Source organism: Hyalella azteca, unplaced genomic scaffold (assembly GCF_000764305.2).
Source record: "Hyalella azteca isolate HAZT.00-mixed unplaced genomic scaffold, Hazt_2.0.2 contig10791, whole genome shotgun sequence".
NCBI lineage: Eukaryota > Metazoa > Arthropoda > Malacostraca > Amphipoda > Hyalellidae > Hyalella > Hyalella azteca.
Window position 1 is genome coordinate 133038 of NW_025940812.1, and position 22179 is coordinate 155216.

At 38.5% G+C, this 22179-nt stretch overlaps 2 protein-coding genes across 2 annotated transcripts in view; both read left to right on the forward strand.

Moving 5' to 3' along the window:
* The window catches only part of LOC108679023, a 29157-nt gene extending 25293 nt beyond the window's left edge, over positions 1 to 3864 (forward strand). Inside the window, exon 6 of the mRNA XM_018167531.2 lies at positions 706 to 3864. Within this exon, the coding sequence (XP_018023020.1) occupies positions 706 to 809 (104 nt within the window). The 3' untranslated portion in view covers positions 810 to 3864. The remainder of the gene's footprint in view (positions 1 to 705) is intronic.
* Positions 3865 to 6292: 2428 nt separating this feature from the next.
* LOC108679017 (WD repeat-containing protein 19-like) lies at positions 6293 to 22121 on the forward strand. The gene is made up of 13 exons (XM_018167525.1): positions 6293 to 6480; positions 6844 to 6954; positions 7943 to 8036; positions 8526 to 8663; positions 10040 to 10215; positions 11506 to 11740; positions 12102 to 12263; positions 14919 to 15015; positions 16573 to 16779; positions 17697 to 17806; positions 19401 to 19574; positions 20254 to 20330; positions 21292 to 22121. Exons 1-13 carry the CDS (start codon positions 6293 to 6295, stop codon positions 21416 to 21418), a joined length of 1896 nt encoding a protein of 631 aa, XP_018023014.1. The 3' UTR covers positions 21419 to 22121.
* The last annotated feature ends 58 nt before the right edge of the window (positions 22122 to 22179 follow it).

The following is a 22179-nucleotide window of genomic DNA, read 5'->3' on the forward strand; positions in this document are numbered from 1 at the left end:
TACAAAAATATTGAATATTGAATATAATTTCAATAGAAGATGAAATGAGAAAGGATTGACTGGAAAATGAGAAAGGATTGACTACCAGAAACTTGGAACAAAATTTATTCAAGTTCGCAGGAAAGATTCACGGCTGGCTTGTTTATCCATGGCTGGCCACAACATCACATCTGCAGGTAGACAAAACCAAAGTTGAAAAAAATCGGTTGAATAAAGTAGATAGCACAATAAATCACAGTGATCAACAAAAGTCGGTGGAATTCACAAAGTATTAACGGTCCAGTCCCAAAGGATCATCCAGTTTTTGAGAAATTGGCTGGGAGCGAGGTAAGCTAGGCTCTGGCCAAGAATCAGGCCTCACCTCTGAAGTCTCCGTAGCTTCAAGGAGTGTAGCTTCTAGGAGTGTAGCGCCACCGTGACCACAGCTGCCGAGCAGGAGAACTTCCGAGCTCCAGGTAGGGGAACCACGCTCTCGTCGAACCACCACAACGCCAGATCAAGAGGAGAGCAGGACCACGGCCGAGGTAAGATGCTGCAGGTATGCCTTCCAAAAAAACTGCTAGGCAAACACAGGTGAAGCGGGAGCTCCGTGCGGTTAGGCTTTTTTTGTACTGATTGATCGATACGAAGCATTTACTAATAATTTAAATCAGTTAATCGAGGTAAAATTATTGACCATGCGTCTGACTCCATGTTGTATTCCAGGTACAGGAATGCCAGGGCTACTCTTCAAGAACTCAGCCCCGTTTTTGGGAACTGCGACTACTGTGACGCCCAACTACGTCTGCTGGTTTCCGGAGTGTGCTTGAACCATGTAGCATCGATATTGCCTGTGGTAGTTCGGAGGTACCTGAACCCTCGGTACTGGCTGTGGTACCTCGCGTATGCCTGAGCCACGTACAGTCGATTGTGGCTGTGGCTCCTTCAGGTGTACCTCAGCTATGTACCCTCCATTCTACTCATGGTACCTCTCGCGCGTATACCTGAGGCAAATACTGTCGGTGTTACCGGTGGCTCCTTGCCCGCAAAGCTGAGTTCGCCCACATCGTTTCTGTTGTTGTCGTTGCTCCATGGGTAACATATTTATTTATTCAAACTAATGAGCAAGTCCTGAACAAGTCTCCTATTTCTACAAAGGCGAAATGATTCTTTTAATAAAATGTTGCCCGTATCAGAAATAAATTCCCGTGAGGAGAAATAGAATATCAATAGCGTTGCTCTGCCAGAGAAAAACGCTTATAGTTAACATGTTATCTGTAAAACAAAAACGGCGCTGCCTATTTAATGGAAAGCTCTTTCAGGCAACGCTACTTCAAACCAAGTTCGAACCTTTGCACGTGACAAAGTTTGTATTAGACTAACTTGACAAGTTCAGTCTTAACTTGATTTTATAAAGAGTTCACGCCTTCCACCAAGTCCATTCTACCGACCACACCTCAGTTTCTTAACCCTTAAATTAAAACTGAATCACCGTAGTATAACATTTCAAGTTTCACCACCTCTCTATATATTAATCTTCATAAGATAACTGATCACCGTCCTATAACCTTTTAAAGGCAAATGCCTCACCATATTTTAACCTCGCTTATATCACTGCGCAACCGTATTATTACCAATTTAAGGTAATCGCATCACCAAATACGTAATAGTGATGCGAACCTTTTTTGAATTAAAAGGATAAGCGCATTATGACATTTTTGTTCAAAGAACAACTCTATATAACCATCACCTTCTTAAGAAACCCCATCACGGTTTTATTGCCTCTTGTGCGCAAAAATCTTATTACAATATTATACCAATTAATAAAAATCACATTACAGTATTATAGCCTTTACTAAATAATTATATCAGCGTATTTTAACTTTTATTAGATAAAGAATCGCACCGCCATATTATGAGCTGCATTATTCAACCACATTATATTATTAAGATTCAATTAGGTAATCGCGTAACCGTATTGGAACCGTTAAATGGTAATCGCATCACCGTATCAGCCAACGTTTCATCACCACGGCAAAGACAATTTTAAAGCGCACTCAATTGACCTAGACCAGCGGTTCCAAAACTTATGCAGGCTGGCGCCCCCTTGGCTCCCCAGTGAATTCCTAGCGCCTCCCCCCTACAGACACAAACGGAAACAAATACCTCTTTCTTGATACTTGGTATGCTGCAATTTGAAAAGAGAAAGGTTAATCACAAGTGTGTATTTCACAAATAAAACCCAATTTAGTGAGGGGGTGTACTTTAGGGTGTTACTTACGTAATATATATTTTTTAGCAATTTTAACTGTTTCAGCACTAGAAGCCCAGTAACTGGATTATCAAAATATAGCTACGTAGCGACTTAATTGTGGCGTAAGTGCAGCTATGAAGACCCAACTCTAGAAAGGTTAAAAAACCCAGATCTGGTTGCGCCCCAATTTCAGAGCGCGTCCATTCCACCCAATCACTCACCCAATCGATCATAACAATCCCATCGCTTTTGCGGGTGTCACGGTCAATTCTAAAGGCCGGTCCAGACGCTGCGTTTTCACCACCTTTTGTCTGCACATTTCAGCACGTTGCAGATAAAACGTTGCATGTGGACTGGAAATCTGCAGAGTTTTGAGTCCTTCGGGAAGCCGGCACAGTTGAGGCGATATCTGAGGTAGAGAGCATAGATTTCTTTCAACTGTGCGGACAATTCGGTGGACGATAGCACGGTTTCCCAATTCATTCAGCAGAGGTTTTGGAAGTATTTCTCCGAAATTATTGCATTGTATGAAAGTTTCTCCTGCGTTTGGCGTGTCAAATCCAAAGATTACAGTGACAGGAATAAAGAAGGGGAGGCCTATTAGAGTTCAGTGGACAAATTGCTGCAACCGCTAAGAGAGAAATAGTTGTAGAAAAATCAATTCTTTGAGGAGTGTTTGCCGTAAAGTGGTGATAGTGCGGTTCTCATACAAGTATTTTCTTTGATGATATGCAGTGACACTAATTCAAATGAATAAAAATATGTATTTATATCCATTCTCAATTAGTTCCGCCGATCAATAGTGTCAATAAACCTACTCCATGACGATATAATGCAAAACTTAGCTAAATATACAAATATCTCTGCACCGCGTGGACGCTCTAAAGATTGCTACCTTCTCACTCCGTCTCAAGACTGCGCAGATCAAAACGTATGCGTCTGGACCGACGTTAAAGCGCACCAATTCGATCTTGACGAACACGTACGCTGCTTCGGTAGGGGTCGCACCCTCGTTTTTAAACGCACTCAATCGCTATTGACCATCGAGTGTCCTTAGTTGGCATACTTATTTTGTGGGCCCCCATTGACCATTAATTGATGATCAATGATGGCCAACTTATGAATAGCCAATTAATAGGCTTCTCTTAATTAAGTATCGTGCCCTAATATATTGAAGCGCGCCCCAACATACTAGTAAATAAAAACTATTTGAACTATCTTCAATGAAAATTATGCTGCCGTGAAAATTTTAATAGTTCTATGCATTTCAACCAATTAAATTGAGCAAACATTAAACATCCGATTGAAAACGGGAGTTTTCTGGGCTGTCAGGGTATTTATTGAATGGTTTTCATTTACATAGCGATATATTGGGGTATTTTATTCTTAATATAGCATGTATTTTGGAATAGTTATAAGCCGTAGATTCGACAGTCGGCAACAGAAGCATACATATAGCCTGCATTTAATATGTCCGGTAAATAAAATTACCTTTCTCGCTAAATGTGATTGTTCAATGTGACCGCCTGCTACGATCTTTAGCGCCGATGAAACGCCTTGAATTTTTATTAGGTTTAATGCTATCTTCATTTTGGAACTGCATCACATTATTGCAGAAGAGTGTTACACTAAACGGGACTTTTATTTATTATCCTATCATTGCCTTCAACTCTTAAATTCCTGTCCATCACGATCACCATACTGACGTTAGAGAGCCAATCGGTTTTCGGTATCTACAAAATCAGATGATTATTATAAGATGGCAGAATTTTCTTGTTTATATGCGTAAAATTAATGACCAGAGAATGTAGTTTCAAGGAGTCCGAAAAAATTTAAAGAATTGTTTGACTCCTTGAAAATCAGATAAATGAATGTAAATTTATTTAATTATGGTTAATGAGATGGCAGTGGCCAAGCATTTTCGCAGTAGAATTCTTCTACTTATAAACTTTTGACAGCAGATTGAAATAACGATCGAAGATAACATCAATATCGACCTTATGTTCGATCAGACATTGATGCAACTGATTACTTTTTAATTATTAGATGTATATAAATTTTGTCAGGATATAACAGCGGTGTGTGATGTGTACAGTATATGCTGGCTCGAAACCAAAAATTTACGAATTTCAAAATGTTTGACCTCAGGAAAGCTGCTTCTCTGCATGAAAACAAGGTGTACAAAATTTCAGGACGATAAGGAAACATCGATCTAAATTTTAAGATATTGATTTATTTTAATTAATTATAAATTTTATTTAATTAATCATACAAAAAAGTCGATTTATTATTTAGTTTGAGATTTTAACTTATTCAGATCTCATCAAGCAGCTATAAATCAAAGATCACTTTGATATATGGATGTTAACAGGTTGAACATCCCAATAAACTGAAAAAATCTTCTTACGTTTCTTACGTGAATTACAATACAAACTGCATTTGATATAAAATTAATACATCAGATACTGTTATTACCTCTCGATTTCATTTCAATTCATAACAATGAACATTAATGGAATAACACATATAATAATATGACATCATAAGAAACGAAAAAAGCACTAAATTTCTTGTTTAAGGGAATATTGAACCGGGTTGAAACATGATTTGAAAGAGCACCAAACATTTGAAAGAGCACCAAACGACGGGTGGGCTAGGCACTGTCAGCGAGTTTCAGCTGTTAAAGTTCAGCTGCCGCATTTAATAAAGTTACTTCAACGAGCAAGGCAGATGAATATACACTTTTCAATCGAATGTGTGACTTGATCGAGTGACAAACGGTTACACATACAAGAAGATCTAATTAAGTGAAGTATTTATGCATGGTATATACGAAAAAAATAGTGGTGGCAAAAACCATCTGCAAATGAATCAGGACCAGCTGAACTAGAGATCCAAGTGAAGCTTGGATGATCCCAATTAGGGTTTCAGAGTTAGTCTAGCGCTAGCCAATGGGTCCACCGCCGCTCGGACGCAACCGAACCTTGCCAAGGGAAGCGACTGAAACGCGATAGACTCTTAGACATATACTTAAGGGGGGGGGGGGGTCTAGCCTACAAGTCGTAAATTTGGCATTTTCAGGTTTTATACTAATCTTAAAGCTTACATTCTGCCCTATCCAACGGTACCATTACCATCTCTGTACGTTGATTTATGCGTTCAGGACAGATCATGAAAGGGGGGAGGGTGGGGGAGTTCTTTAACAAATTAGATAGGAGGTAATTCGGTTCCCAGCACTTTAAATACAGTGTCTGCTTGAGGTGCACCTTAGTTACTTGTTTTGTCTCATCTTAAAGCTGACATTCTGCTCTATCCAACGGTACACTTACCATCTCTGTACGTTTATTTATGCGTTCAGGACAGATCATGAAAGGGGGGAGGGTGGGGGAGTTCTTTAACAAAATAGATAGGATTTAATTCGGTTCATAGTACTTTAAATACTGTGCCTGCTTGAGGAACAGCTTAGTAATCCGCCTGGCTTCGCAAGAGGAGGTGTGCATGCAGTCGCTCTCACCATCCTTAGTGGAATCGAGCTCCAATAACGTTTAGTTTCGTATCCTTGCTACATTGAGTGCCCATTGCAATGCGCGCGGGACTTTGTCGGGCTGTACTGAACATTCACACTTATTGTCACGGCAAACCTATCTCCTCCTAGAGTTTTAAAGTTACAGCTATGAGACATACACCATTCGATTTGTATAGACCATACCTATCGAGTAACGAAGCCATTTTAGCACATTTTCTCATTTATGGAAAAAATGCACTATTAATTGTGCTGTTGTTGTTGTTGACCCTCCCCGCCTCGCTTCACGGCGCGAGGCGGGGCCTAGACCCAATTCTGGGGCCAGCCAAGTCGGCCGCCCCAGCGGGCCAGCAGCCCTGCAGCGTTTACGGGGTCCGCCCAAAGGTCACCCACCGACAGGGATGTGGGCATTTCAGGGCAGGAGAAAAGATGAATGGTGTCGTGCGTGTTGGATAGACAGAGTGGGCAAAGTGGAGAAGGGTGTGAGGCAGGGTCTATTTTATTTAGGTGTGAGAGAAGTAGCTGTTTTAGTAGGTATGAGAGAAGAGCTCCTGTCCCCCCCCCTTCTACAGGAGCTGTACCTGTCGTCGACGCGCCCCGTGAGCGCCCTGGAGATGCGGCGCGATCTGCTGCAGTGGGAGCCTGCGCTGCAGCTCGCGCGTAAGCTCGCGCCTGCGCAGATACCTTACATCGCGCGCGAGTACGCCGCGCAGCTTGAGTTCACGTGAGTCTTGGTGGGAGATGGGAGCTGAAATACTAGCCATTAGATGATTATGCCCATATATTGAGATATTGATACAAAATCAATTAACTTTTAATGTTCCAACAACTCATTATTCACACGAGGTAAATTCAATATACGTGCACATCATTCAGTAATCCAACAATTTTAAAACAAAGAATAGTCCACAAATTGCTTTAAAATTTTTATTAAACTTTTACATTTTTAGTAAACTTGCAATTTAAGCTTACATGTGACATAAATTCTTTAATTTGTTCAGTAATAATTGAAGACATTAGATTAACAATACAATATATATCATACAATATTAAATACAATATATCACACAACAATACATGGCGGCAGAGGTGACCACCCGGGCGCCCTGACGCACTACGAGCGCGGTATCGTCAACTCCCCCGACGCGGAGGACCACAACGCCGCCTGTAAAGCGGGCATCGCACGCACGGCGCTCAGGTGTGGTGACTGTGGTCCTTTATAGTTTAGGACCACATTGTTTATGCATTGTTTATCCAAAGGCTGTTGCAGCGTGGATAATTGGTGTGTGATGGGTGGTTCGTCGGTGTAAAAGGTCTGTTCGTCATTGCAAATGTTCGTCGTTCAAAAAATTTTGTTACTCGTTCCGAAAGGTTGATTCATCTTTTCCAAAAGTTCGTCGTCTTAGAAAAGTGGTTCGTGGTTGCAGAAAGTTGGTTCGTTGGGTCAATGGTTGGTTCATAGTTAAAATTGGTTAATTAGTTGTTCCAAAATGTTCTTTCGTCGTTTCAAAATATTTGTTCGTCACTAGAGAAAGTTGGTCCCTCGTTACGAAAGGTTAATTCGTTATTCCTGAAGGGTTGTTCGTTGTCTCAAGTGATTAGTTCGTTTCTGCAAAAATGTGTTTCATCGTTCCAAAAAGTTGGTTCGTTTTTCCAAAATATTTCTTCCTCATTTCCAGAGGTTCTTTGTCGTTCCAATTCATTATTTATGTCATCCAAGGAAGGTTCAAGAGCGTACGTGGTTTCTGGTATTTTTCTGCAATTTTAGTGCAACGGAATTTAACAAACATTAAATTAAGGACACTCTGACGTAGGCATGAGTGTGTCAGAGGATACAAGATCAGAAAAGTTCTACGCCTTTTGAATGAGTTGGCAATAATTTATTTTTAAGTATCGATGTTTCAATTTGACAATGATATAACAATTATATATATGAATTAAGTGCAGAAAAAACACCATGGACGTTAGAATGAAAACAATTTAGAAGCTAATTTCCCGGCTGTTGACGGGAGAGGCGGAAGTTCTGTTTGAGCGAAATTCAGTAATGAAATGTCAAAAATATAAATTGTAAAGCTCTTCAGTATATAGTGTGAGATGTCAGTATATATTAAAAGGTGTCAGTAAATATTCACCACAGTATATATTCACAGTCAATATATGATCACCACAGCATATATTCACCACAGGTGTGGTGACATAAGGCGAGGCGTTAACATCGCAACGGAGCTCAACAGTAAAGCGCTGAAGCGAGAGTGTGCTGATATCTTAGAGTCCAAGAAGGTATTTGTACCTCCTGTTGTTTCCGGGCACATTGTATAGCGACTATTAACTACTGAATTCTTACTTAAACTAATTTTACTACGTTATTTGTCGATGTGTTTTTAATACGTTAAGTACGGCTAAAATTTTTCATGATGTGCATTTTCACTGCACTATTTTATAAAAAGGACATTTTCAGTGCACTATTTACAATTCGCTTATTACAGCATTTCACAGAATGAAATTGTTTATGCTTCACTTGTACTGAAAAGATAGTTCTTTTTCATTATACAATTAGATCCACGGTATTTTCTATCACTTCATACTACTGCATTTCAATGGCATAAGAACGGCTTATTTTTCATCGAACACTCAAAATTATATTTAAAATTCAATAAATCATAAAAACTCTTAAATATTCCGTTCTTCCATACCCAAATTCACCTATCAAATTTTTCAAATAATTCTACTGTAATTTGAAATAAATTTCTGAGTCTTTAAATCTTGCAGCAATATGTAGAGGCCGCAACGCTGTACGAGGCAGCAGGACAGTACGAGAAAGCAGCAAGTCTATACATCAAACTCAAGAATTGGAGCAAAGTTGGAGCCTTGCTACCCAACATTGCTGCTCCTAAGCTACATCTCCAGGTGACATTGCATGTTACGAACTCTTGCTAACTAACTTTTCAGCTTAGGATGAGTTAGGATGCATGAAAGTTAGTATCTTGAATTAATTTTCAAGTTCAATTGCAATTTCCACGATTTTTCAGCATTCAAATTACCAACAAAAATATAATTGGCTTAACAAGAGAGCCCCACAAGGCTTCCTTCATCCCAGGTTAGTTTGGGCTGTCACAAATTTATTAATTCTCTTGGTTCTTGTTTGGCGTCATTCGTCCAGTTTCAAAAACGTGAATCATTCTTCGTCAAGTGTCATCTGTTAGGCATCCAAAATAAATTAAAATATGAAGTTCATGGATAATGCATACTTCTGGGATGTAGAATTAATTAGTCACAGCACAAATTTTAATTACTACAGCAATTGACAATTCATAAGGCATCTTTTTTTTACTATTATAAGTTTCCCAATTAGAACCAATACACTTGATCAGAGGAGACAACTATATAGAAGAATGTTAGTATTATAGTTCTATGTTCTTTCATTTCATATACACAAAATTTGAACTATCTACATAACCTTAATACTTTTTTAAATTACGTAATGGCGAAAGAAAGTGGTTCACTTTTATTAGTGTTTAAAATAAAAATACATTAATTATACAAGCTTGACGTATTACACGTAACGTATTTTGAATAAGTATTATTTATCAAATTAATGCGCCTTATAAAAACGTATTAATTATCCAAACGTCCTATAAAAAAGTATTACTTGACAAATTAATACGCCTTATCAAAAAGTATTAATTATCCAATTAATTAAACAAACGTGACTTCTTATCGAATACACGTAACGTCCTATAAAAAATTATTATTTATCAAATTAATACGCCGCATCAAACCTGTTGTGAACGCAACATTTGCTTTAGAATAGTAGTTTAATTCCGTGGTCTTGCTGAACATTTTCGCTCATTAGTCACCTGTCGGCTGCGCAGTACAGACCAAACTTTATTCAGGAACGAATTTTGGTGAGCTTAGTTCTCTTGTTTGAATATTTCTTTGCCGTTTAGAAAGCATTGGTAATTTACTGTAATGTTTAATATTTGCGAATATTGTTTATATATTCAATGACCTTTTGCTTGTTTTAGTTTGAATTTTGTATTTGTTCTGGTTTCTTTCCAGAAACCGTGTCATCTGGGATTATGAAGAAAAAGAAAGTAACCTGATGCACGCGTATTCAATTAATCCTGCCTTAGATAAAAGTTGCGCTGAAAAGCACTAAATAGTCCGCAACAAAACCCTATTAATAATCTAATTAATTTAATTTAATAATTTTTTAAATAAAAAGATAATATATAATAATTATCTTTCTAATTTTTTAAATTATCGAAGTCTTTTACCATCAGTACGCGAAAGCCAAGGAAGCAGAAGGCAGCTACCGCGAAGCTGTGGCAGCGTACGAGTCTGCCCGCGACCCTGACAACGTCGTACGTCTGCTGCTGCATCAGCTCAACGCCCCTGAGGAGGCCGTAGCTGTCGTCAGGGCAAGCAAGAGCATCGAGGGCGCCAAGATGGTTGCAAAGTGAGATCAATTAGCAGCATTTCTGCTCATTATTTGGTATAATGCGTGAGATCAATTGGCAGCATTTCTGCTCATAGTTGGGTATAATGCATGAGCTCAATTAGCAGCATTTCTGCTCTTAATTGGGTATAATGCGTGAGCTCAATTAGCAGCATTTCTGCTCTTAATTGGGTATAATGCGTGAGCTCAATTAGCAGCATTTCTGCTCATAGTTGAGTATAATGCATGAGCTCAATTAGCAGCATTTCTGCTCATAGTTGAGTATAATGCATGAGCTCAATTAGCAGCATTTCTGCTCTTAGTTGGGTATAATGCGCGAGATCAATTAGCAGCATTTCTGCTCATAGTTGAGTATAATGCATGAGCTCAATTAGCAGCATTTCTGCTCTTAGTTGGGTATAATGCGCGAGATCAATTAGCAACATTTCTGCTCTTAGTTGGGTATAATGCGTGAGATCAATTAGCAGCATTTCTGCTCATAGTTGGGTATAATGCCTGACATCAATTATTATCATGTGATATTGTAAGCTTGAATATAATGCGTAAGATCAATTAGCATTGTGTGATATTGTTCGTTTGAATATAATTCGTGAGCTCAATTAGCAACATGTGCTAATTCGAAAAAATATAAAAAAACGTGAAAAAACGGTCACGTGGCGTTCTAGTGAAAATAAACCGTTTCGCCGTTTTTATCAGGTGTTGTGCGGGTTTATAGTGTTAAATTTGAATTAAAACGGCGACATGGTGTTTATTTTCACGTGACGGTCGGTCATTGAAATGCCGGTGATACCGTTTAACTTTAATTTTTCGAACAGTGTTGACGACCACGCAGAGGTATCTTATAGGTGTGTTCATTTGATCGTCGTGCTGAGGGGCCGTACTATCAAAAATAGTGTCCATCCTCCATCGGCAATTACCAAAGGCTGAATTTTCGACATATTTATTTCATACCCTTTAACCTTCAAAATATCTCTTATGAATCGAATTTTAGGTATTTAGGCTTTCGGGGCGACAGGCCGCCATAAGTGTTTCATGTTTAATTCGTCTTTCGCACCTGGTATAATTTTTCCTTTGGGCATCCATCAACACATTGATTTTTTTGTCTTGTACTTTTCACAACGCCATGAATTGGATTTTTTTTAATTCAGTGTGGAGCTTTTACCCCATGGGTAGTGTTACCCAAAAGTTTACCCAAAAGTGGTTCCCCCATAGGGGTAACCACTTTTATTCAATAAATAAATAATAAATAACGCCTGAATGAAATTAATACATGATATCACATTTGTGCAGGTTTTTCCAGCGTATGGACGACTACGAATCGGCGATCCAGTTCCTGGTGCTGTCCAAGTGTGCGGACGAAGCGTTCCAGCTGGCAAGAGCGCACGGCAAGATGGAGCTCTACGCGGACATCCTCGGCGACGACGCCAGCGTTTCTGACTACGCCAGCCTCGCCTTACACTTCGACAACGAGAAGAACCATTACCTGGCTGGCAAGTTCTACTACAAGGCTGGCCAATACGCCAAGGTTGGTTACTAGTTACCTATTTATTGCTACACGTATTTGTTTTCTCTGGAAGCCATTTAGAACAATCTTGTCCATACAATGAATCTCAAATTCTACTACAAGGCTGGCCAATACGCCAAGGTTGGTTACTACTTTCCCATTTATTGCTACACGTATTTGTTTTCTGTGGAAACCATTTAGAACAATCTTGTCCATACAATGAATCTCAAATTCTTTTAATTCTTACAATGTGGTTATTATAGGTTTCAAATATTTGTTAATTATTCCACTGTCGGCCAACTGTCCATCAAGCATCAAGTATCGATAAAAACGTCTCTTTAATAAACATATTTTCCGTCACTGTCCACCATCCGTCCATCAGAGCTTGAAGCAGCTGGAGAGGGCGGCGACGTCGTCCACCACAGGCTCGGAGGACGAGGCGGCCATGCAGTTGGCCATCGAGGTGGTGGCCGAGGCTGACGATGAAACGCTGACTCGTCAGCACATCGACTTCCTCATGGGGGAAGTCGACGGCATACCCAAGGTAGGGGATGTCATGTAATGATTAATGTAAAATAGCCTGTTATATTAGTCTGTTAAGTTGTTAAGTTCAACATTCGTATTAGGTTAAACTGGCGCAGTATGTTGACTTGAGGTGTCGGATTAACTCGATATATGAGTTAAAGGCCGACGGAGTTTAAGTTTAAGAGTTTACGAGCTTAATGAGTTTTAAGGCATTTCACCGTACCTGTGGTGAATATATACTAAGTGAGAATATATACTGACAATGAATGTCAGCATTTTGTAACTGCGCCAACGGCGCATCTAATGCAGCAAACCGCATGTAGGTGTTTGCTCTTTTTTTGCGTAAAAGAGTTTCAAAATTATATAAAATGAACATCTTTTAACAATATATACGCAGATTTAATTAAGAAAATGGTTTTTGCAGATTATTATTTACGTTAATCCAGCAGGTATTAAGCTTCTTTTGTAGCTGCGAAAAAAAAGAGCGTATAACGCAGCAAACCGCATGTATGTTCGTACTACAGTTTATGCGTGAGGCAGTTCCAAATTTATCTGTAATGAACATTTTTCAACGAAATGTACAAAGATTACTTTGAAAAACTGAAATTATAGATAATTATTCGCATTGATTTCCATGTGTTTGAACTCATTTTGAAGCTGCAAACTATGGAGGCGCGTTCAACTAGCAAATAGCATGGATTTGCATGCAATACTTTTCGCGTATGCCGTTTTAAACTTTTACAAAATGACTTCAATATGGATAAATATATTAGAAAAATAACATTTATAGCTTATTCGCGCAGATCTTGACAAGAATTAGTCTAAGGACGCATGATGGTATCAATACGGGTAATTGACAATGCTAAGGCTACATTATCAAGCAATTTTTTAGCATTTCCTTCTTTTTTAGGCAATTTTACTTATTTGGCTCCTCTGAACAATTAAAATTTTCAAATATGCCTTCTTAATATCTCCTCCAATGATTTTCAAGCTACAGAGTTAAGAGACATGTCATCCGATTCGTTAAGACCATATCTGACGACTCTAGGTGCTCTTTTTTCTGATGCGTACAAAACTGTACATGGTTTGGATTTTGTATTAAAAAACTAGGGATTGGGAATGGAAATAGTTATACAAAAAAAAATTAAACAAAAAATCGGGAAAAGGCTTCTAGTGTCGATTGATATTCACTTTATGAATTGAATGATAATGTCTATCGATGTTGTAGAAAAAAATCAAATAAAAATTAAAATAAAATAAAATGCACGTAAAAGTTCAAAGGAGCAAATTATTTTTCTTTTACTCTTTTACATACGTGTACGAAGTTCACAAAGATCCGCCAGTAAATAAAAATTATGCCTAGTCGTGTAACACTGTTGTTTTATATTGTGTCGGCAATGTCTCATACGAGCATCAGCTCATATATAGACGACTAATTGAGTCGACCCCAAAGATATATACAAAAAAACAACGCAACTCAGAGTTTTAAAAATGTTATCCAATTCTTGGTTTGTGATAAGCTCCACGACGCATCGCATTTCATGACATTAATCAGTGAGACATTTCACTAAGGTAAATTCGGGTATAGTTTTACCTCAACTGAATCAGATAGCTCTTCTCCGATTAACAATAATACTCAATCCAGTACCTATGCATCTTAGTTTGAAAATTAAACCTATTTTATCATACTTATCAGTTCAAGATTCAGCACCTGTATTTGTTTTTATTAGTGACTTTCATACTGCTCTAAACTTAATTTTACACTGTATATGATGCTCGTAAATTCACGGTACAAGACGCTTTCGAAGCCATGGTCTCCGAAAAACTGTTAGAGTCGGGCTCCGTGTTTGTCGCGCTCTGAAGTATGTAGTCCAGCGACTCGATGTATTCGATGACGTTGCGCAGAATTTTAACCTTTGTCATCTTCTGAGTCGGGTTACTGAATATCCTTTCCTTCGAAATTTCAAATGCGTCGTTTACATGCGGAGGGAAGAGTGAATATATTTCAACTAATTCAGGTTTTTCCAGTGAATGTGTTACATATAATAATATAATAATAATAATATTATTATTAATTAATTATTATATTAATTATATTATTATTATTTTAAATAATATAATAAACTTTAATTTCTATTTCATTTGAAAATTTAAGTATTTCATATGCCACACGTTTGACATGCCTCAAGGTCTATTATAAATATATGTATATTTTTCGTTACTATAGCTTGCCAATGATTCATTAGTTTATTCTTAAAATCCTGCGTGAAATCCTGAGCTGCATGATTTCAAAAATAAACTGTAATAATGCGTACTTCACGCTTACCGCGTGCAGGAGGCCAAGTATTTGTTCTGACTGGACCGAACCTCAACGGTTCACTAAGGCAAATAATGATATGTCTCATGCTTAATGCGTGCAGGAGGCCAAGTATTTGTTCTGACTGTACCGAGCCTCAACGGTTCACTAAGGCAACTAATGATGTGTCTCATGCTTACCACGTGCAGGAGGCCAAGTATTGTTCTGACTGTACCGAACCTCAACGGTTCACTAAGGCAAATAATGATATGTCTCATGCTTAATGCGTGCAGGAGGCCAAGTATTTGTTCTGACTGTACCGAACCTCAACGGTTCACTAAGGCAAATAATGATATGTCTCGTGCTTACCACGTGCAGGAGGCCAAGTATTTGTTCCGACTGTACATGTCGCGCAAGAAGTACCGCGAGGCAGCGCGTACAGCTGTCGTGATAGCGCGCGAGGAGCAGAACGCCGGTGAGCAAACGGGAGAGACTTGGTGGTGGCACTGGGGGATGATGTGGTTGAGTGTGTGATGTAGTGTAGTCTGCATGATACGGTGTTGGCAGGGTGGTACGGTGTTGGCAGGGTGCATGGATACGGTGTAGTCTGTGTGATACGATACAGTCCGTATGTCATACGGTGTATAGTCGGTCTGATGCGGTGTTGGCAGGTTGGTATGGTGTAGATTGTACCGAGATTTGAAAAAGACAAAAATTTAATAGAGAATGTTCAAAGACGTGCAACAAGGATAATTCCAGGCTTGAAGGGCAAGTCCTATGAAGAAAGATTAAAGATTATGAAGCTTCCAAGCCTCAGTTATCGACGTCTGCGTGGGGACCTCAATGAAGTATACGAGTAAACCCATGGTTTATACAAGGTCCCAGAAGGATTACTAGAATTTGAAACAAGAACCAACACCAGAGGTCACGGCTATAAACTAAAAAAATTACGCTGCAACTTCTCCACGCGACAAAATTTCTTCTCGCTTCGAATCACCGACATGTGGAACAGCCTCCCCGATTACATCGTTGGCGCTCCGAGTATGAACGCGTTCAAGAACAGACTAGATAAAGCTACAGAAAAATATATGTTCAGATTTGAAATGCCTAGCACCTTATCGAACCCGGTGGAAGTCTAGTAGCTACTTTAGACTATCGTCAGTTTTGGAAAGATCCGGTCAAATGACACGATTTCAGATCTTCTGTGAACATGTCACGAAAATTTCAAGAATCGGCGACAGGCCACATCAGGCCTTCTCTTCAGCGTCGACATCATATGTTATATTATGTTTATACGGTGTTGTCAGGGTGGTACGGTGTAGTCTGCATGTATGATACGGTCTTGGCAGTGTGGTTCAGTGTAGTCTGTGTGTAGTTTGTATGAAACGGTTGACTTACTGTATTATGTTCGAGTTAGCAAGTTATAGTCGAGGTAGTGTGACAGGGTGTAGGTAGTGTGGTATGGTGTAGTTGGTGTGGCATGGTGTAGTTAGTGTGGTATGGTGTAATTAGTGTGACATGGTGTAGTTAGTGTGGTATTTTGTGTAGTTATAGCGGCTGGGTTTATCTTTTGCATGCAGCTACGAATATTCCACAGTTCTATTAAGTTGTATTGAAGTTCGCTCTTCATATCATACACAACATGTTTGAAGAGTTTGCGTAGTATTCATTTATGCGTACATGCTAGCATGTGTATTCGTGCTGAATAACAACCTTTTAATGATTTTCATGAATGATTCCCATTATAAAAAATTTTACTGTCACCTCGTCCCCTCGCGCAGGGAACTACTCATCTGTATATGCTTGCATGTGTAATTGTGTATTCATGCTGAACAAGAACGTATTAATGATTTTCATGAATAAATTCCCCATAAAAAAATTTCCAATGTATTATTAACTTGAACCTCGCGCAGGGAACTACTCATGTGTATGTGTTAGCATGTGTATTCATGCTGAACAACAACCTATTAATGATTATCATGAATGATTTCCATTATAAAAAATTTTACGGTTACCTCATCACTTCGCGCAGGGAACTACCAGCACGCACACGACCTGCTGCTGGGGATGTGCAGGGAGCTGGCACGTCAGAACCTAGCCGTCCCTAGCGAGATGTCCTCATCCCTGCTGCTCCTACACTCCTACACCCTGGCTAGGATGTGGGTGAAGAAGGCTAAACATGACATCGCCGCCAGACTCCTACTTAGAGTCACCAACAGCATCTCCAAGTTCCCTGCCCGTAAGTGATCATCTTTTTCGGGAATCAAAAAATTTTGTTGGGTTTTATTATAATGTAAAAGTTTATCAAATTTTACTGCTCGCACACTGGTTTTATTATAATGTAAAAGTTTATCAAATTTTACTGCTCGCACACTGGTTTTATTATGATGTAAAAGTTTATCAAGGTGTGCTGTTCATGTGCGATCATGTATATCAGAAATTGCGAAACTTTTTGCTTTATTAAGGTATTAAAATATTGTCCAAATATTTTGCTTGTAAGCAAAATATTCCTGATCTTGTGTACCAGGAAATAATCAGATAAAGTGTTTTTATGTGGTATGAAAAGTTTCTTGCTCGTGACCGATGGCCCTTGTCTGGGATTAAGGAAGTCTCTGTTATTTTCCGACTGTTCAGAAAATCCCTATGTGCTTTTTTTTGCCAGTTGACGTTGATTATTGTCTGAGTGGAATTTCAAAATTAGTTTGCGTAACAAAATTACCATGGTAGCAAGGTTATTAATTTGCGAGTCTGTCAACCCCTCCATGTTTGATGCAGACGGAATTTTAAATTCTGGCCAGTATTTCTCATAGCTAGAAATTTTTCTTCCCATCTCGTGTTTTTAATCGGATGATTTGTAGCCTTGAATGCATTGAATCTGATTTGTAGCCTGTATGAATCTGATTTGTAGCCTTGAATGCATTGGCCATTATCCAGTTTTAAACAATCGCAGTAAACCGAGTCGTAAAGTTTGCTTCTCCGAAACCTCAACCAAAAAAAATGTCTGTATTAAAGTTATAAAACCCAACATCCACCCTGATACTGTTATCATTATTTTAATTATAATTTTTATTATTTTATTGATATTTTACTTTATTTATTATTTTTTTTTAATTGATTTTTTAATATTTTACTATTTTATGTTCTGTCATCCCCCAGACGCCGTGCCGATTCTGACGTCGGCCGTGATAGAGTGCCACCGCGCGGGCCTCAAGACGTCCTCCTTCAACATCGCCGCGATGCTCATGCGGCCAGAGATGCGCGACCAGGTGTGCATGCAACGCTTCATTCATTTATTCCAGTTCATTCAACAGACTCATTTAGTGCCGGAATAAAGGTATATGCGTACAATTTAATGACCATAGAGTGCATTATAATTTTCATGGGGTCGAACTATTCTTTAGATGACGTTTGTAGATCAAAGGGCAGATTTAGAAAATAATAATAATATATTAACGACGTTTCGAATGTAGCAACATTCATTTTCAAGTTAAGAGAAGCATTGAATAAGGTATTAGGAGGAAATTTCGGAATTCGAATCTTCAACCCCGTTATGTTTAGCAAATCAAATATCGTAGCAGTTCCTATCATCCCTAAATAAAATATATATTTTGGTAATAGCAGCAAAAAAATCATTGAGCAAGTAAACAATGGATAGTTTCGAAATTTGTAGACCCTTCTTCGATACAGTGGAATGGGAAGTAAGGTCCAGATGCATATTTTATATTAATTCTGTGTGTCAAATCATTGCATTATTAAAAGATATCGAAAAAAGTCCGCCGACTCTTTGGTGTGAATGATTGGTAAGTTTGCAATTTCTAACTTATTACGTTTGCTACTTTTCATACCCGCTATCTTTTACATACGATAATTCACACATTTGCTACTTGTTCTTGATTTTCACGAGGGACAGTCAAATCTCCCATTCGGTGATCTTATTTCCCAGTCTTTCATCATATCCCATAGTCTATTATTTTATTTTCCCTCGTTTACTATTTTCGCCCAATCAATTTCCCCACTCTCTTTCATTGTATGTCCATCTTTCCCTCTTTCTTAGTATATCTCTCTTTTACTTCCTTCCACTCTCGTTCTCTTTTTTCTCACTTGGAATATTTAACGTTTTTTATGCTCATGTTGACATTGTTCGGTACTTTAGTCTTGTTCCCGCATAGAAGGAATTTGTGGCGACCACAATAACAATCCTGCACGTTTCAAAAACGCAGGAGATTAACTTTAAAAAATAACGCTATTATAATACCAGTGACAAGCGGTGAGTAGACGTTGCTTAGCTAACAAGGCTAAATGACATGGATGATTATATAGCTAACGCTAACACGGCTTATTAATAAGGAGGATTAGCTAACGCTAACAAGGTTTCTGTTTCAGGTTTCTCAAAAAAGTTACATAAATTTACGAGTAATTCTCGCGCGCATTTGCTTGTAACGTTTGTCGCGGTTTCATATAGATGGTCTTAATTACTTCGAATTTTACTCAAAATATTTTTAGGACTCGGTCACAATTGGCAAGCATGTCTGGGGTACAGAATAGTTACATTATTTCTTCAATAATATCGTTCATTAATTCATCGAATTCCTGTGTTCCGGGAATAGGGTTCCCTTTCAAATTGTTGGTTCGATGTCATGCAAAAAGAATTCCCTTTAGGAAGTTATTTTCATATTTCTTATGTCACGATTTTTTATCGTCAGGCTCTGTTTTTTTTTTATATTCGTGTTATCTTATGCTTGCAGATGTGTTTGTTTATGGACACCCAATAATTATTTCTTGATGATATTTCTCGAATTCAAATCTGAAAACATTATCTATACTTCTGAAGCATAACTTTTTCTCTCTCTCGATGAAAAGATCGACGAGAAATACAAGAAAAAAATTGAAGCAATTGTTCGCAAGCCAACAAAAGGCCGCGAAGACGAAGAAGAAGCGAAGTCCCCTTGTCCGTACTGCAGCGAGGGCAACATGCCCGAGAGTGCCCTCGAGTGCCATAAGTGTCATCGACAGCTGCCATATTGCATCGTCACGGTATGTGCATATTTCATACTGTATTTGTATAGTTAGGCAGAAGTTTTTCTTTTATGCAAGTTTTATTGAAGACCAGAGCGTATATCTTATTAATGATTATCTTATTAATTTTCTCGATACTGCGAACTAGGCTTTTTGCGAGATTTAAAAGTTCGAATATAAGGTTTCCAAATTTTCATTTCAGTCATTTCATTTCATACTGTAGATATGCCTTGGTAATGTACTATGAATCTTCAATACTGAGGCTATGCCTTGGTAGTGTACTATGAATCTTCAATACTGAGGCTATGCCTTGACAGTGTACCATGAATCTTCAATACCGAGATTATGTCTTGACAGTGTACCATGAATCTTCAATACCGAGATTATGTCTTGACAGTGTACTATGAATCTTCAATACTGAGAATATGCCTTGACAGTATACTATGAATTTTCAATACTGAGGATATGTCTTGGTAGTGTACTATGAATCTTCAATTACGATGCAGGTGCTTTTATATGAATGGTTCATGGTGATATGGTGATAGCATTTAATATACATCATCTCTATTTTGATATTCATTGTTATGTTTTTACAGTATTTCGATCAAATTCATTTCCACGTATCATAATAATTATTTTTATGCGTTCTAGCTCATCTCGTTTGCTCTTCTAATTACTTAACCGTTTTACCGCTCAGGGTCGCCACATCGTAGCGAATGACGTCACGTTCTGCCCTTCGTGCCACTTCCCTGCCATCCGCACATTTTTCCTGCAGTAAGGCAATGCAGCGAACCGGCAGCGCTCGATTTTTTTTGTCATGCATCGTCAGTCAATTTTGCCATGCATCGTCAGTCAATTTTGCCATGCATCGTCAGTCAATTTTGCCATGCATCGTCAGTCAATTTTGCCATGCATCGTCAGTTAATTTTGCCATGCATCGTCAGTCGAATTTTTTTGCCATGCATCGTCAGTCAATTTTGCCATGCATCGTCAGTTTTGCCGCGCATTTTTTCAGCAGTCAGTGCAGCGAACCGGCAGCAGTCGATTTTTTGCATATACTTTATTCTAAGTCTATTAAATTTTGCATTTATAAATATTATTCTAGATTATAATCATGTTCAGGTCAAATGGAGGCAAGTAACTCGTGTTTGTTTGTTAGAATGATAATTATCATTGAATCATTTAAAAAGTGTTGAATGCACTCTGTACAAAAGAATTATTCAGTTCTCATCATCCAAATCCGACTATTGAAATTTCTTACATGCCGATTATTGACATTTTTCAAATCCGACTATTGACATTTTTTCACAAGCCGTTCTCAATTGATACCAACAAAAACTGCTGTCACCACGACCCGAGTTCTGCTTTCTGCTATGAAGTTTTATTGGAGTAACTTCATAATTATCTTCCTATATCATGTCACCTAATCAATAATCATTGTCACTTCCATACGCTACTGTTGTAGCTAACTTCATTGTTACCCTCACGTCACCTAATTATTGTCACCTAATCATTGTCCCCTAATTAATGTCACCTAGGTAATCGTTGTCGCCTAATCATTGACAACTAATCATTGTTACCTAATCATTGTCATTTAATCATTATCACCTAATCATTGTCATTTAATCATTATCACCTAAATCATGTCATTTAATCATTGTCACCAGGATACCCCTCATATTAAAATAATATTTATGAACATTAACAATTATAATCATTTCCCACGACGTCCCAGGCTGGTGGAGGAGGGCGGGGACTGTCCCATGTGCAGGGAGGCTGTAGACGCGGAGGCGCTGGTGCTCAGTGAGGACTGGAAGGATAAGGTGGAAGTCCACAGCCGCGAGGAGAAGACTGACGACTGAAGCAGGCGAGGACTGGAGCAGACGACTGAAGCAGACGAGGACTGGAGCAGACAAGGACTGGAGCAGACAAGGACTGGAGCAGACAACAACTGAAGCAGACGATGAATGGAGCAGACGAGGACTGGTTTGCACTAGGCCTAATTCAACATAAATAATCGCACCCGATGCTCCCAGAAGTTGGTGTACTTTTCGCATTCACTCCTGGAAACTTCGTTTCGTCCATAACTGAGATCGTTTTTGAAACTGTTGCCTGCATGTTTCTATTCATAATCAACTATAAAATATTATCAGAACAGTGAATTTTTTTAAATTGAACGGTAGGTTATTCATGGTTATGTACCTCTTCCTCTTGTATCAGTCTTTAGTCATTTGACTTAAACGCCTCTTCGAGCATCGCGTGAACGATCGTTGTTTGCGTTCAGCACCTCGAAGTGACGTATTTAAAGACAGCCGTTGTCTTTAGGCTGAACACCTTATTAAGTTATTAAATTATATTAAGTTATTGAAAATTATCGTATAAACTTATGACACGTTATTTCCTTGAAATTAATGGTCGATGGCACGCCATACAACAGCACAGTATTTATCATCAACATATTTCTAACTTGTCTCGGGCTTTGAACAACATATTGCTTCAACTTTTCATGTCATTGTTGCATGTGACAATTGTCTGAATTATCGTAAATAAAATATTAAATTATTATTTTCCGTAATTGTTCACTGTGCCCTGCGTTTTAATAGCTGTCACAGAAAATTGCCCA

Excerpts from the sequence above, each read along its gene's own strand:
- LOC108679017 (XM_018167525.1), top strand. The coding sequence starts at position 6,293 with ATGAGAGAAGAGCTCCTGTCCCCCCCCCTTCTACAGGAGCTGTACCTG. Across the intron at positions 12,264-14,918 it reads AAGTCGACGGCATACCCAAG|GAGGCCAAGTATTTGTTCCG; the intron begins GTAGGGGATGTC and ends TACCACGTGCAG. Across the intron at positions 20,331-21,291 it reads ATCCGCACATTTTTCCTGCA|GCTGGTGGAGGAGGGCGGGG; the intron begins GTAAGGCAATGC and ends ACGACGTCCCAG.